Source organism: Caloenas nicobarica, chromosome 5 (assembly GCF_036013445.1).
Source record: "Caloenas nicobarica isolate bCalNic1 chromosome 5, bCalNic1.hap1, whole genome shotgun sequence".
Classification (NCBI taxonomy): Eukaryota; Metazoa; Chordata; class Aves; order Columbiformes; family Columbidae; genus Caloenas; species Caloenas nicobarica.
In genome coordinates, this window is record NC_088249.1 from 47,841,536 (window position 1) to 47,858,486 (window position 16,951).

Below are 16,951 nucleotides of genomic sequence, written 5' to 3' on the forward strand. Positions count from 1 at the left end.
CAAAATAAAAACATTGAATAGCAAGTATTGCTGTCCCAGTGTGACTGATTCTGGGTATCTCTTCAACTATTCAGAAATCTATGGAGCCGTGTTATTCTGCTGAGGTTTTGTAGACTAAATTTCTAGTAGATATACATGTAGGAAGGGTGTCGATATAGCCTTGTATTTTAGTCTCTTTCTTGTATTTTAAATCAGGTGTACCAGGTGTCAATAGGAACCACAGGTAGAATAGTGCTGAAATACTAATAGCTGTAAAACCAGTTTCAACATTTTGTTGAAGCATGATGTCCAGTGCCTCTCTGCACTTAGTGTAGATAATCAACATGTAATTTTAACATGTAATTTCAGTGAAATGGTGTATACAGTATGTGTAGCAGTGCTTTAATTTAATTTAATTGGTATCTGTCTATTGAGACATAGTAGAAAATAAGACTTTTAAAAGTTTTGTTCTGGTTTCTGTTTTCCATTTGTATCTGGGTTTGTTTCCTTTTGGCCGTTCAGCTGATCAGGTTCCACTGTTTAGTGACTGCTTTATCTGTCTGTTATGGAGTATCCTGTTATGATAACTTTCAGAAACATGTATGCAACCAGCTTATTGTAAATATGCTATTTTTAGTTTTCAGCTATCTAACCAGTCTGGTATGTGTTAGTACCTGCATGTGTGTAGTTCCCTGTCAGTGAGTGAAAGTGATCCCAGCATAGATTTGCTGCATTGTGAATGCGTTTATTATGACATTAAGAATTAATGTTCACCTAGAATGATTAGTTTCTGTTTTGTTTTCCTCTTGTTTGCTTGAAATGTTGGTACTCTTTATTCACCAGAAGTTCAATAAGTCACTGTTTGAATTGGCACAATGAATAAGGGGAAATCCATCTAAGGGCATCCCCACTGGATGCTCCGGCTGCTTGTGACTGCTTCTGCACTGTGCATCATTCAGCCGTTAGTCAGTCACAGCACCACAGGATCCCTCTGAGTCACTTCTAGTTCCTCCTTGACCACAGACACCAGCAAAGCAAGTGCAGTCACAAGGCTGCGTCTGGGCAAGGCTGCAGGCAGCAGGTGGCTGCCGGTTCCTTCCAGAGTGCCTGAGAAGTCGAAGTAGGAACCTCTGCTTCATCTCTTTGTCAGGAACAGCCTCTGAGAAAGACCAATACACCCATGGGTAAAGGTGCACTCTTTCTTTCATTGTTAAAAAAGGATATTAATAGTTATTGGAAATTAAGTGCAAAGCTAAATGCTTCTTGAGCTGCTTTGGTTGTTGTAGAGGCCTGTTATTTACAACAAGTATGTCTGATCATAAAACAAACATATGAACTATATACTTGCTGGCAAAGATCCTCTGAAATCAGGGCTGCAGTTCAGATCTGTGAGAAATAACACCTTTCTGGGACAAAAGAACCCCTTTCTGGGGCCGAATATGGTTCTGGAAGAGCCTGGGACAGCAAGAAGAAGCTGGTTCCTTCCTAGATACCCTGGGCATGGATCTCATAAATATAATCATCCCCTGTAAGTGGAAAGAGATTAAAATCAGTCCCCAAAGCACAGGAATTATCCTGTTTGGTGAGTCTCATTAAGGTGCTTCAGTATGAATTGCACACTACAGTGCTGTATGCTGCCTATTCATCATCCCGTGGCCCCTCTTAAAAGTGACCAGGCATGAGCTGGAAAGTTTTAAGATGTTTCACATAAAAATGATAAAAGGAAAAAGGCCAAGGTTGGTCTTTTTCTTACACTCAAAAAGTTCCCCAGATTTTGAAATGACATACTGTACAGTAACTATAGCACAGTTTGTTTAAAAACTAATGAATGCAGATGATAAAATTTCTCCCAACTCTGGGCTCTGTTCTTTTATATTGTAGTTGGAATGCCACATAGACTGAGTCTATTTTTGTAGTTCAGATCCTTTCCTCCTTAAAATGATGGGTAGTCATTTGCTTTTAATGCTTTCTTTTGGTGTGAACTGATTTCTGTAACTTTCATGTATAAAACAAGTTAGACATTCTTTCTATACTGGAAATAGTCATGAATATAATATTTCACTAAGTGTTGTATCTCTTATGTACATATCATCAATAAACGTTGATTCATAATTTTCATGGTTTATATCTGTGAGTTTAGTGTCAGCCTGAGCTCAATATGAGAATGCTTTGGGTAGGAGTTGAGATAAAGCGGTCTTTTGTGAGAGACTGCCTGTTCTGAAAACTGGAGGCATGGTAGAAGATGGACCTGACTTTGCCAAAGTGTTAGAAATCTCATGCCTCACTGTATTCTCCAAATATTTCAGGGTACCAGCTGCAACTAAGCTCATTTGCCATAAAGGACAGGATGTACTAACTACAGTTCTTGGCAATGAAGTCTAGCAAAGTGGGAAGAAATGTTAGAAGAGTAGGAGGATGCAATGCAATGGTTGAAGTTGGTTTAGAAACCTACTTCCCTTCCCCAGCTGCTAAAAAATAAATTGCTTCCTCATAGCTTTTCTTAAAAATAAGAAATAAAGTCTGTAGCTGAACCCCTGGAACACTTTGTAAAGAAATCGACTCTATTTAATACATGAATTAAGAGATGCTTATGGAATGAACCATGGCAGCTTCTCAGTATGAAGAGAAAGCTCCAACATTTATACTCAGAGTAGGACACATTGCGGAAATAGCGTAACTACCATTGTGTGATTAAGACACATAACTGAAACTCAGGTTGTGAGGTTTAACAGTCTGTGCAGTCCTGGGCTTAGTTCTTACTAATCTAACCAAGGCTAGCATTCACTTGAGAAGTTTCCAAAGAAAATCCAGTCATGGCAGGAAGTGGCTTTGGCAGCACTTCAGCTGGTGTTCTGCCCTCGGAGTCAGTAATGAAACAAGTCCTAATGTGACGCTAGGAAGATCTTTCTGCAAAAGATAAATCTGAGGCCGCTGCTATCTGCTGCCATTTCCAAACCACGTTGCTTCTTTCTGCCAGAGGAAGAAACGTCCTGATTTGGCCTCATCAACAAGTGTTGTTAATAAATGCACGCTGCTGATGTAGAATTCCCCCAAAGTTTGTTGCACTCAAGATTCCCCATCACTCTCATATTTTATGTATGCTGTGTATGTTCAAATTCCTCCCATAAAAGGTGGTTATTCTTTTGTTACAGATTATGCCAAAAGCTTTGAACTGAAAGATTCAACACTGTGACCAATGTTTGTTGCTTTTTTCAAAGCAAAGTTGCTGCAAGAATGACCTAAAAAACCCCAACCCATGCAGGAGCCAATTCTGCAATTATATGAAGCTGCTCCTTTTGAAACAACATATCCCAAAAGCTTATTCTCTAAGCCCTTGCAAGCCCCTTGTATGCTCCTCTTTCTCCACGTCCTCAGCCTTAGTGCAAAAGATTATTTCAGGAGTGTCTTTGTACCTGGAATGCGTCCCTCTCAACAGGAAAACATCTGCTATAAGGTGCTATAAAAGACAGTGACTCATGGATCATTGACTCATATTAAGAGATATTTCTATATCCCGTCTCAGGCATGAAAGAAAAAATGAGAGAACATTTCAGGGCTGCTAAACCTTAAACGAGCTTCTCCTTTGTATTAGACAGCACATGTAAACAGGACAAGGACATGAAAGAAACAGATGGCCCCAACTTACATTGCTTTAGGAAGAAAACAACATTTAAAATGATACTCCGTTAGGCTAGCAAGAGTTTTTTGCAGCAAGCACTTAAACTGCAGGAGTGCACAAATACACCAGCAGGGCTTAGTGCCACTGCACTGTCAAAGCTCCCCTGAGCTGTGCAGAGCCCTGTGCAGGCACAAAACTGAGACAGGCTCATAGCCCCAGCAGATGTCTGTCTGCTATATCATGTGGACAGCATGCAATGAAAGTGCTCTTTGGGTACAGCAGATGCAGGGAGGAAACTAGATTGCATGCAAGATCAGGTCTTGCGGTCATGTTGGCGTTAGCAAGGCAGACAGGTTCTGCGGTGAGAAACAAAATGTCTGCGTAGACAGATAAATTACAAAGCTAACTGCCACCCACCAAAACTCACAGGGATGGAGCAATGAAGCCTCACACTGTTTATGGCACTTCTTTAGTACAAGTATTTCAAAAAGCAACCTAGGGTCTGTCTTCGACAGTGTTGTGCTATTCATTCTCATTCCTGACAACTAAAAATAAGTTGGTTTTTTTTTCCTGTAGTTGTTCGTAAGACTGATCTACCTCTATTTGGCAGTTTTCCTACTGAGGTGCCTGAAGGTACTCCATGAATCACTCTCCCATGGTTGACAGACACCACTTGAGAAGTGCTGCTGTGGAGAAGTGTGAGAAAAGACAGCTGACCCCCAGCTCTGTGAAGGGGGAAAAAGAGAGATCAGGCTAGGAAATTAACTCAAAATTCATTCCACTGTTTCACCTGTGTTACTAGTATTAACCTAAATTGCCAGGATCAAATAAGCTTTGTTAGTTTACTTTTTAGTAATGATTTTTTGAAGGCACTATTCCATATGAAGGAAGATTGCTCTAAAAAAGGCTCCCTGAGGAAGGCCCACACCTTTGCCGTTAATCAGCAGTAGACTGACCCTTTGAGCTATCTCAGAACCCAGTTTCTGCCATTTTTGATTGGCATGTAACTGATGGGTAGGCTTCATACCTGTCCTCTGCACGGGCAAAGGGGATGGGAGTCTTTCGTCTTGGACAAAGGGTAAGTTTGGGTTTTAGGTCACTAGCTGAACAATCAAGTGTCCTTACAGTTAATTTCAGACTTTCTCTTGATAAATGAAAGAAACAGTAACTAGAAAATGAATCACAGAAGAACTGCAGGGAAGTACCCAATAACTATAAACTTGTCTCCATTGGTGAATCTGATGATCTACTACTGCAAAACAAAACATGCTTAATTGAGTGAATTATTGTAAACAAGTTTTACAGTGCAACAAACCCCATCTATTTGCACACTAGGGTACAGATAGACAGGCACAATGTACACATACATTGCCAGTGCTTGAACAAGGGCAAAAGAGTGAAACATTTGTATATTTGAAAAGTAAAATGAACCCAACATACTTTTTTCTAGATAGGTGCTGTGGGTCTTGTATCATTGATAGAGCACTCACAGGAAGGCTTTTCTCTCCCTTTTGCTGTTGTCAGCTCAGATCTCTGTCTTCAATAAAAGGCTCAGCTACGACTATCTCGTCTTAGAAAAACTCATCCTACAGAGCCACGCTGAAACCTACTGAAGACAGTATCTCTGAACTAGCTATGACAAGGGTGCTGCTAGCAATCTGCAGCAGCAGAACTGAATGTGGTACTCGTTATTAAAAAGAGTATGCTGATAAAAAGTGGTGAATCTAAACGCAGACTTAACATCCAATCATGAGGCAAAATATACCCACTTTACTCCTGTTTGGTTTGGGTAAAATGAAAGTGTGAGGTCTCAATTCATGTGAGGAAGATGTGATCAAACTATTTTTTTTTAATTAAGCCAGGAAAAAGAAAAAGTCTTTTGAGTATGTGGTACCAGAAGATAGATGTACACAAAAGATTGCAAGTAAATTTACATTTAAAGCTAAGTGCTGCTTTAACAAAACCATTTATACACTGCAACATGGGACTAGCATAATAAAATTTCTTGGGGCAAGGCTTTCTGATGCCAGGTACAAAATTACAGCCTCTGGAAAAGAGGTAGAAAATGCTTTATGGCATCCTTCTCTGTCTTGAGTTGCTCTGGGAGTTTGAAGGACTTCAGGACTAACTCAGCAGACCTGGAACCTACTTGATGTACAGAGCCTTCATTGCCTATGAGTGCAATGCTGATTTTCCACTGCAAGCCTACATGACTTCAGCTTCAGCTGTGTCTTTAGCATTGCTTACAAGATGGCCTCTTGCCTCAGATTCAGCACCAGAAAAAAGCTGCTGTTGAGCTAAAGTGTGGGTTAGGTGAGTATTTCAGAGAGAGATTTTCCTCTAATATTCTAAAAAAATGCTTGAGGGTTCTCAAATAGATGCACTTAAATTTAAGTCAGATTCCATTTGACTTGACAAATCCTATTTTACTGTAAATTTACACATTTTTCCAATGGGAAATAAATTACTTGTAAAAATTTCATTTTAGTACAAAGGGAAAGCTATATTATGTGAATCTTACAAAAAAAAAAAAAAAGTACTTTTGAACAGCTATATCTTCTACCTGGAATATTAAAACTATATAAAACTATGTCTATTTCTGAAAATGAAAAATAGTAATCTTCTCATTTGACAGTCATTGTGGACTTGTTTTGATTTTTTTTTTTTAAGGAAAACACAAAAGTACTGACATTCATATCACCATTCACTGCATAGATTTGTGTGGCAGAGAATGTGTGAAAACAGGTCTCATCCATCCACTTGTTCATCCAAAACTCTTTGGCTGTAAAATGAGAAGTTTTAATGAAAAGTTTTAGGCTGCTTGAAGATGCTGCTCAGGCAAAGCCCTTTTAATGTTTACTGAAACCATCCAAGCAAAATTGAAAGAGGCTGTGTTTAAAGCATTTGTAAAGCTTTTGCTGCCTCTGCTTTACTTGCACTTCAGCAATAATCGGCTCCATTGAGGTCAGGAGGGCTTCTTTGATGATGGATTTGATTCTTCAGTTTCAACTTTAAAAAAAACTGTGCAGCAGCACATTTATGTAAAGATCCATCTAAATCTGGTAGTTTATAAACTGGAAAATGAGCAAGAGGAATGTTCTCGAAATCTTGCCTTTGCTAACCTTAATCCAAATGGGTGAGACAGGGAAGACAAAAATTACAGTCTCTGTGCTGTACAAAAGAAACTGTTACTCATGTTTGCTAAATTTGCACTTTGCCTCTCATTTCTCATTGTCACAGCTGCTTGCTCTCAGTGTGGTGTTGGTGATGCCACATGCAGCATGTTATAGTAATAATGAGAAATAAGCTACCAGCGGAAAATTGTTCAAAATCAGTTTGCAAATGAGGTAGTAAATGTAGAAAGTGACTGGCAGGTGGGGGGTTCACAGAAAAAGGTCAATTCTTTTTTCCTTCTTGTAGTTGTGAAACATACAAGTGCTAAAGTCCTGGGGGTGTTGGAGGGACTTTCCCAGTTAGTAACACAGAAATTTCACTCTCCATTTACGTCTTCTTCCAGCAGCTGTGTCCTTCCTCCATGCCAAATCTGTCAAAGCTCCCACCCCCAAAACACCTTTGCAAAATTCTTGCCCTCCATAAGGAGCAAGACTTTTGTCACCCACTCCCACACATCTGGAACTGAACTCCAAAGAACAGCCCAATGCAGTGCTTTTCCTGCCACCTTTTTGTCCTTTTCCCCTCCACAGAGGAAAGCTAGTCAGTACCTGTTGTTACCCAAAGGGTTTATATCTGACTAAGAAAATCTCTTGCAACCAGAGAGGTCAGAACCTTGAATTGTTTAATAAGGCTAAAATAATTATTGGCTAATGGTCTAATATGGCATAACATAAACCCATTAACTGCTGGTTTACAAAATATCCTTGTGTCTGTGTATGCTGAGGCAGAACACAATTGCCAGAGGATTTAATTTATTTCCTTCATCTACAGAAAGAGCAATTAGAACTAACCCTAACCAGAATGATATATTGATCTCCGTCCCTGTCCAGTATTCTTTCTATGTGCTAAAGAGACACTTTGTAATTGTCTCCTACTAGTATGCCAGGCAACATGCTTCAAACTGCTTAGTACAGAGGCTGATGTTGTTGACAAGGGGCACAAAAAAGACATTCCTATCACGTGAAAAACGTTGTGCATAAATATAATTTTGGAACTGATTTTGTGGAAAAGGACATCCATCAGCCCAACTGAAGTGCATCTGTACCAATGCATGCAGCATAGCAACAAACAGGAGGAGACAGAAGCCATTGTGCATCAGAAAAACTATGATATAGTTGCCATCATGGAAACATGGTGGGATGACTCACACAACTGGAGTGCTGCAATGGATGGCTTCAGAAGGGATAGGCTAGGAAGGATAGGCAATGGGGTAACCCTGTATATTAGGGAGAGGTTTGACAGTCTAGAGTGTAATGATGGTCACAATAGGGTTGAGTGCTTATGGGTAAGAATCAGGTGGAAGGCCAACAAGGCAGATATCCTGGTGGGAGTCTGTTACAGACCACCCAACCAGGATGAAGAGGCAGATGAAATCTTCTGCAGGCAGCTGGTAGAAGTCTCATGATCACTAGCTCTTGTTCTTGTGGGCAACATCAACTTAACAGATGTCTGCTGGAAGTACAACACAGCAGAGAGGAAATGGTCTAGAAGGCTCCTGGAGTATATGGCAGACGACTTCCTGGTACAGGGGATCAGCGAGCCAACTAGGGAAGGCGCCCCACTGGATCTGTTGTTTGTGAATAGAGAAGTACTTGAGGGTGTGCGATGGTCAGGCATTGCGATCATGAAATCATCAGAGTTTTCTGTTCTTGGAGAAGTAAGGAGGGTGGTCAGCAGAACTACTACCTTTGATTTCTGAAGGGCAGACTTTGACCTGTTTAAGAGGCTGGTTGGCAGGGTCCCTTGGGAGGCAGTCCTGAAGGACAAAGGAGTCCAGGAAGGCTGGCCACTCTTCAAGAAGGAAGTCTTAAAGGCGCAGGAGTGGGCTGTCCCAATGTGCCGAAAGACAAGCCAGAGAGGAAGGAGGACGGCCTGGCTGAACAGAGAGCTTTGGCTGCAATTCTGAAATAAAAAGAGAAATTATAACCTTTGGAAGAAGGGGCAGGCAACTCAGGAGGACTACAAGGGTGCCGTGAAGTTACGCAGGTAGAAAATTAGAAGGGCCAAAGCCCAACTAGAGCTGTGCTTAGCTACTGCTGTAAAAGGCAAAAAAAAAAGTTTCTGTAAATACATATTAACAAAAAGAGGGCTAAGTAGAATCTCGATCCTTTAGTGGATATAGGGGGAAACGTAGTGACAGAGGAAAAGGTACTTAATGCCTTCTTTGCCTCAGTCTTTAATAGTAAGACTAGTTGTGCTCCAGGTATACAGCCCCCTGAGCCAGAAGACAGGGAGCAGAATGAAGCCCCAGTAATCCAAGGGGAAATGGTTAGTGACCTGCTATACCATTTAGACATGCACAAGGCTACGGGGCCTGATGAGATCCACCCAAAGGTTCTGAGGCAGCTGGTGGAAGTGCTAACCAAGCCACTTTCCATCATTTTTCCGCAGTCCTGGCTAACCAGGGAGGTTCCAGTTGACTGGAACACAGAACCCCTCAAATATGTACTATATGACACACATGAAATGGCCATCTAGTTTTGAAACTATAATGAAACTTAATTACACATGAATCACATGACAATCTAAGAAGATTCAGCATATATAAAATAATGGCATTGCCTTTGTAAAGACAACTTGAGCATTTAAAAATATATAAAGAAGACAACAAGTGTTGTCCTTGCATTTATAGCTACTGAACATTAGATAAATTAGGAAGGAATTTGTGGGTTTCTCTATTAAACATCTGAATAGGGAGATGAATAACATGACACAGTTTATTTTTTTTTTAAGAAAAATCTAGCCTTCAAGATGATTAAATATCTCCTTTTGATTGAGACCTATATTCAATTAGGATTTAAAGAGAGGAATAATTCCTACTCTAAATCTCCATACTTACTGAAATCAGCATGTAACACCAGTTTAAACACGGCCTTCAATAGGTAATTTTGATTTATAATGACAAATAGAAAAGCTTGCTTAAAAGTATTGCAGGAATTAAACAGAAATCAATGTAAGACTAAACAGACTTCCCATTACACAGTTCAGTATTAAAATACATGAAAGGACTGAGAAGTTTGTCAGTGGACTGTGATAGTGTAAATCACCTTGACCCCATTAGCTTCAGCTTGTTTGAACACCTTTGGACCACGAGCTGTGTGACTGTTCATAGATGAAACATGCTGACCTACATAAAGTCAGAAAAAATCCTATGTGTACTTTAAAATCACACATCATCTTGGGACCTTTTGCCCAGGCATAAATTGCCCCTGAGGAGATATGCCTGCAAACATCAGCACACTGAACAACTTGATGAAACACATGGGAAACTGCTGGAGGGCTGTGACTGAGAAATATAATCAAAAGTCTTGTGTTTTATGTTCCAATAAAGACCAGTGCTTGCTAATGTTAGTATTCAGCCAGCTGAATACTCATCCCTCAGATTGCTTCAGATGGAGAACATAAAATAACATGCTTTAGCAGAACAGTTTCAAAGACAGGTTCTATGATCCACTTGAATAAACCTGCTGCAGGACATTCCCCATCCCACAACTGACACAGACCACTGGTTGCAATTACCTTAGATTGGTTTTACTTGCAATTTTTTAAGGCAGTCCAGTTAGAAGATGTCATTCTCCTTCAATTCCCATATGCTTTCTTAAAAATTACACAGATCATTAGTAGCAAATAATTTTCTTTCTGACAGTTCATATCAATATAATGCACAGCATCATAGCTTAATAAAACACTTTACATAACAGACACATAAGGACAAAACAAAAGCATAAAACAATGCAGCTGCAGCTACTTTACTATATGACATGGCTGGAAAAGTTTCCTTTAATTTTCTTTGATCTTTTCAGCAGAATTTGAACTTCTGGTACCAATAAGCAAGAAAAGTTTCTTTTGGTATTTTTAAAAAGCAGAGAAAAAAATGTGGATGAAATAGAATTCAGAGGAAGTGAGAGAGATCATAGAAATGTGACTTTTAAAATATCATTGAACTGGTTTAACACAATAGTTATATGGGAAAAGAGATTTACTAGGCTCAGCATCTCCTAAGTAAAATGGAGCAGAAGAAGACAGAGACCTATGCTGCAGAAATAAAATAGTCATCTCCCCTCGTGACCTCCAACTGTTTGATTTGTGCACGTGTGATAGAGCTGGGGTCATTCTGTTTTATTCATTATCCTAACTAACAGACTCATTAAAAACATGAACAAACTGTGACCAATGAAGGAGGGAGGGGGAAGAACAATGAACACGTCAAAATTCAAGAAAGCTATACAGATTTTAGGATAATAAAGTATATAAGTTTATTATGTATAGGCTCGTGTTTTCATCTCTTTATTCCACCTCTCAAGAAGACTTGCTGTATGCCTATAGATATTTAAAAATAAAGATAAATACATTTTGCATTTCTGGGTTTCCCTCATTGGAGACCAAGGCATAAACCATTATAAAATGTGACTTGTTTATACTGGCAGACTCTGAATGCACCTACGGCTCTTCCTGGATGGAAGGCATTTTCTGGAGGATTGTGGTGTTTTAGACGTTGTATAGAAGGCTTTTTTGTTTTAAATTTGATTTTTGCACTTGACATTTGTGCCTTACTTGTGTGCGACAGCAAGCTTAGTACCTTTAATGCCCGTAAGATGGAGTGGCTGGATACTTCTGTAGCTCTGGCTGGTGAAGACCCTCCCTCTGGGAACAATGACATAAGCTTGTATCCCTCCTAACACCAAGGACACAGTGAGAGTCCTCTGTGTAGAAACCGAAAACATGCAACAGTTGGGGGCATATTTCAGAAAGCAAATGCTATTTTTTTAAACTCAGACACCATTTTAAAGTTATTAAAAATGAATAAAACAAGTTTAATTATGTCCAAAAGACATCAGTAGCACAGTGCATTTGTGAATTGCTGTCCAAGTTCCATGAGATTTTGATTTCCCCAGTTCTGATCTACTTGGCAACTTCATACTATTACACTCCACTCTTCATGTCAAGCTCCTGATGATTTTGTGTTTCATCAGTGGTCAGGAATTCATCACATGCTCCTGTTTGGTCATTTGACTGTTCTTTATGAACCAAGTGCACCATTTCTTGTGATTTGCTGGCACCTCCATTTAATCCACTTGTCTTCCTGTCTTCCACTGCCCCTTTGCCGTTGTTAATCACTAGCTTTTTCTTCTGCCCGCATCTAGAAAGAAATAAAAAGGAAATAAATACTATAAATGGAGACTAACAAAAAAAAAAAAAAAAGAAAGTCAATATTTAGGAAAAGATGCTTGGAAATGAAACTTGCATGTGCCAGTGCAGAGGAAATGAAACTAGTGTCTGCCAATGCAGACTTATACAATGCAAAGTGTAAAGTTTCTCCATATTGCATATTTTATTTTTGAAAGCATCCACCGTTATATGCAAAAAAATTTGACAGGAGCTCACTAATTCAGTCTGGATCTATCATTACTACAGATAGAAATAACTTGCATTACTGAAAGCTAGAAAAGATGGATAAAGAACTGGCTGGATGGCTGGGCTCAAAGTGTGGTGAATGGAGCCAAATCCAGTAAGTGGCCGATCACAAGTGGTGTTCCCTAGTGCTCAGTATTGGGGGCAGTTCTTTATCAATGATCTGGATGAGGAGATTGAGTGCACCCTTAGTAAGTTTGCAGATGACACCAAATGGAGTGGGAGTGTTGATCTGCTGGAGGGTAGGAAGGCTATACAGAGAGATCTGGACTGACTGGATTGTTGGGCTGAGGCCAGTTGTATGAGATCTAACAAGGCCAAGTGCTAGGTCCTGCCTTTGGATCACAACAACCCCATGGAATGCTACAGGATTGAGGAAGAGTGGCTGGAAAGCTGCCTAGTGGAAAAGGATCTGGGGGTGTTGATCGACAGCCGGCTGAATATGAGCCAGCAGTGTGCCCACATGGCCAAAAAGGCCAACAGCATCCTGGCTTGTATCAGGAACAATGTGGCCAGCAGGACTAGAAAAGTCATTGTTCCACTGTACTTGGCACTGGTGAGGCCTCACCTTGAATAGTGTGTCCAGTTTCAGGCCCCTCATTTTAAGAAAGACATTGAGGTACTAGAGAGAGTTCAGTAGAAGTTGACGAAGCTGGTGAGGGGCCTGGAGCATAAGTCTTATGAGGAGCGATTGAGGGAGCTGGGACTGTTTAGCCTGGAGAAAAGGAGGCTCAGGGGAGACCTTATTGCTGTCTACAACCTGAAAGGAGGTTGTAACATGGAGGGTGTTGGTCTCTTCTCCCAAGTAGCAAGCAATAGGATGAAAGGAAATGGCCTCAAGTTGTGCCAGGGAAGATTCAGATTGGATATTAGGAAAAAATTCTTCATGAAAAGGGTTGTGAAGCAGTGGCGGAACAGGCTGCCCAGCAAAATGGTGGAGTCACCATCCCTGGAGGTGTTTAAAAGGCTCATAGACGAGGTTCTTAGGGACATGGTTCAGTGCTAGAGTTAGGTTATTGTTGGATTCGATGAAGTTAAGGGTCTCTTCCAACTGAAATGGTTCTATGATTCTAAGATTTTCTAACACTTGGATACATTCACATTTAAGAACATTTTACATGAGAGTTACTTTATCTGAGGTAGCTCAGTTCACTGTGCTAATGTTACACACACCTTTGGGAATGGCCAACAGAGGCCAGCAAGGAGCTGTGGAGCTCCACAGTCTCTTGAAAGAGCAGCCCAGCATGTCTTTCCTGACATGATGGTCAGGCTAGGCAGTATCTTCTGTTGGACCCTGGAAGGAGATCCTAACACTTTTTACAACAGGCACCAGACAGAAACAGCCTTCTTTGCAACAAGAGGAACTGAGACATTGATGAGCTGGAGCAAGTTCAAAGAACGGCAACAAAGCTGGTGCCTGGAGCACAAGTCTTATGAGAAGCAGCTGAGGGAACTGGGCTTGTTTAGCCTGGAGAAAAGGAGGCTGAGGAATATACCTTATTGCTCTCTACAACTATCTGGAAGGAGGTTTTAGCATGGAGGGTGTTGGGCTCTTCTCCCAAGTATTATAGCAAGTAATAGGACATGAGGAAACGGCCTCAAGTTGCGCCAGGGGAGGTTTAGGTGGGATATGAGGAATAATTTCTTCATGGAAAGAGCTGTCAGGCATTGGAACAGGCTGCCCAGGGAAGTGGTTGAGTCACCATCCCAGGAGATGTTTAAAACACGCCTAGATGAGGTTCTTAGGGACATGGTTTAATGACAGTGTCAGGTCAACTGTTGGACCCGACGATCTTAAAGGTCTTTTCCAACAAAAATGATTCTATGAATAACTAATTAACCAGGACCACACTGAGCCTTGGCCATTCTGGTTTTTGCTTAAGACAACTTATGACAATACCTATTTTTTTTTTTTTACAAAAAATACTGTAGCCAAGCAATTTGCTGTTTACTGAGAAGTCTCAAATGCTTGTCTGAAATGCTTGGAATCTCTGCCATACTGACCTCCTAACTAGAAAGGCTAAATCTATTGATTTCTGAATTAAATTAAGTACCTTGAAACTAAGGACTACATTCAATTAGGCTTTTTCAGACAATCTGAATGAGACTGATACTGGAGATGCTGCCGTTAGCATTCATTTTAAAATGGTACAACTGATAACATTACACAAATAAAAACACAGATCATGCTCACTTTTAAAATAATTAAACACTTGAAATGTTCCTAACTTTCTGCCTAGCTACCTCTGAAATGCTCAATTGTCCTTTCTCGGCTATCCAGTTTTCTCATAGCACTGCTGCAGTGTTAGTTTCAGCTAAGCTAGCTTTCATGTGGAGTATGCTGACTGCATGGCAACCACCTCTCTATGAATTTTCAGCCTTAGCACTTATCAGAATAGATGAAGAAAGGATTCTTGACTTATTTGTGTCATCATTTATAATGTGCTAAAGTGAAAGAAAAATTCCTCTGGTTTCAAGCATACCAGAGTATGCCTCTGCTTCAAAAAGTTTTCCTCACAGTGATTAACACACATTACTAGGGTTTAATCCATGCATTTGTACACATATATGCACTCATATGCACCTTCTCTCTTTGCAACTCGCTCCCAGCTGCATGGAAGCTCTAAGTAAAAGATAGGTTTTCCATTAACAGCACCTAGGGCATGGTTTACAGCTCTGAGCTTGTTTTGTTTTATGTCAGATGCAACCTATAATTAGCCATACTGGCCCTGTTTATCTGTTCCTATGGTAACTCTGGGTTAAGAAGAAGGAAACAATGGCAGTCTCTACTTTTAAAGGCATAGCAGAGTAACATATAAATCAATAAGCCATGCTGTTCAGGTTGTATAACTCCACAAGTACTTCACAGAAAGAAAGTTGTAGAGTTTCTGTCATCACATGCTTGATAGCTTTCTTATTTCAGCAGGTCTTTAACAATACTGTCAAAGAAGCACTGGTATCATGGGTACAGTCATATGGCAAACATACCAGGTGGTATCTCACTACTGACTTCAGCGAAACTGTATCAGTTCACTTTGTCTGACAATTCGGCATTTAGTTTGCAGTGGTTTGTCCCATAGAAGCTTTCTGCATTATGGGCAGGGACTGTCTGGGTTGCTCCCTCACCATGGTGGCAGTGATTTATTCTAGCATCCATGCCATGTTTTGGAGGGCCTTGACGCTAGTTCACAGAAGCATTAACATGTGCTTTCCTGCAAGACCAGTGGACTAGGAATAAATTTGCTCACTGCTTCCTGAACAAAAATCTCCACATATTATATGGTTACTCTGATTTTAAAAAGTTCAAATTCAGCTTTCAGGCAGAAAATAGTTACTCTGTTAAAGGGTTCAACTTTAACATTCAAGTAGCAAAAAGCTGTTTAAGATCAGTGAGAAGTAACCTCAGAACAGCCCCCAGAGAAAATAAAGTTAAGAACATTATAGCCTATCTGTCAGGCTAGATTTTTTTTTCAAATTTCCTGGCTAACTTTGCATAGATCACTGCAATTTTCTATTCCTCAGCTTCTTCATCTGTAAAGGGGAGTAAATAAAACAACTGAGTGTTCTGATAGCAATGTTAGAATATATCCCTGTGACTACCAGCTGTGATATTGCTTTTTGTTCAGAAGGAACAAATTAATCCTGTGACAGCAATTGTGTAATACCGCCCTTCACACTATACACAGACAACACTATTAATGGTGAAGGATTATACTCAGTTTATCCTGTGGTTGCTACTATGTCCATCTCACATAGTTTTCACTCTCAGTGGACATTATAACATTCCTATTAATAAGTAATAGGCAGAGAATAACTAATTCTCTGTGATCTATATACAGTTACTTTCCATCTACAAGTAAAGACCAAGTCGTTTATATAGCTACTGACTTCAGATCATTCCATATAAGTGTGAAGGCCTGTGTGTGTGACCTGTGCAGGAGACAGTGACCTGAGCCCTCAAACCCCAAGTCACAGACCTTTGCAGAGGAAGCTCTTTCCTGCGTTATGCTACCTTGCTCTTTCATGAAAATTTGGCACCTCTTGATGAAAAAAATAGGAAGGCAGTGTGTTTTGAAAAAGTAAAGGGGCTAACTTACCTTCTTCGACTGTTAACAGCAATGCACACTGCAAGAATCAATGCAAGTGCCACAAGAGCAGCAACTATGATCAGCCATTCTGTAGGGAGAGTTGAGAGAGGGGAGGAAAGCATGTTAATGTATCTATGTAGTTTTGCCATTTTGCAGAACTGCAAGAACACAAAATCTTTTACATTCTTTAAACTGTCAGACTTTTTTTCCTAGCTTGCATGAATGTTTGTTTTACAAAGGGCTTCTTTGCAAATCAAATACATTTTCATCATTCAGCCATACACAGGCCAACTCAGATGAAATACTCCATCTCTGTTGCCACCTATAAGCACTGTACTTTGGTGGAGTTGAATCACTGATTTACTCCAAGAGCAAAAGAAAAGGCTTAGCAATGATACACCTGCGATCCCAGGCACAAAAGCAGGATGACCTTCAGGTAGAGTGAAGTACTCATTTTTTCATTTAAAATCTTACTTTAAGGGGTATTTTTGTAGAAAAAAAAAAAAAAAAGTAATTACAAGACTGGAAGGGACCCTAAGAGGTCATATCAGCTACCTTTCACTCCAGTGAAACAGGATCAATAGGAAGACAGCTGAGGAATATCCGTTATTGCTCTCTACAACTATCTGGAAGGAGGTTTTAGTATGGAGGGTGTTGGTCTTTTCTCCCAAGCAACAAG

At 40.2% G+C, this 16,951-nt stretch overlaps 1 protein-coding gene across 3 annotated transcripts in view; it reads right to left on the bottom strand.

Annotated features, from left to right (window-relative positions):
* Positions 1-10,327: 10,327 nt before the first annotated feature.
* The window catches only part of CD44 (CD44 molecule (IN blood group)), a 53,750-nt gene continuing 47,126 nt past the window's right edge, over positions 10,328-16,951 (bottom strand). For all 3 annotated transcript variants that reach the window (XM_065635485.1, XM_065635486.1, XM_065635484.1), the window contains 2 exons: positions 16,282-16,360; positions 10,328-11,912 (listed from right to left, as the gene is read on the bottom strand). In XM_065635485.1, the coding sequence (XP_065491557.1) occupies positions 11,696-11,912; positions 16,282-16,360 (296 nt within the window). In that variant the 3' untranslated portion in view covers positions 10,328-11,695. The remainder of the gene's footprint in view (positions 11,913-16,281; positions 16,361-16,951) is intronic.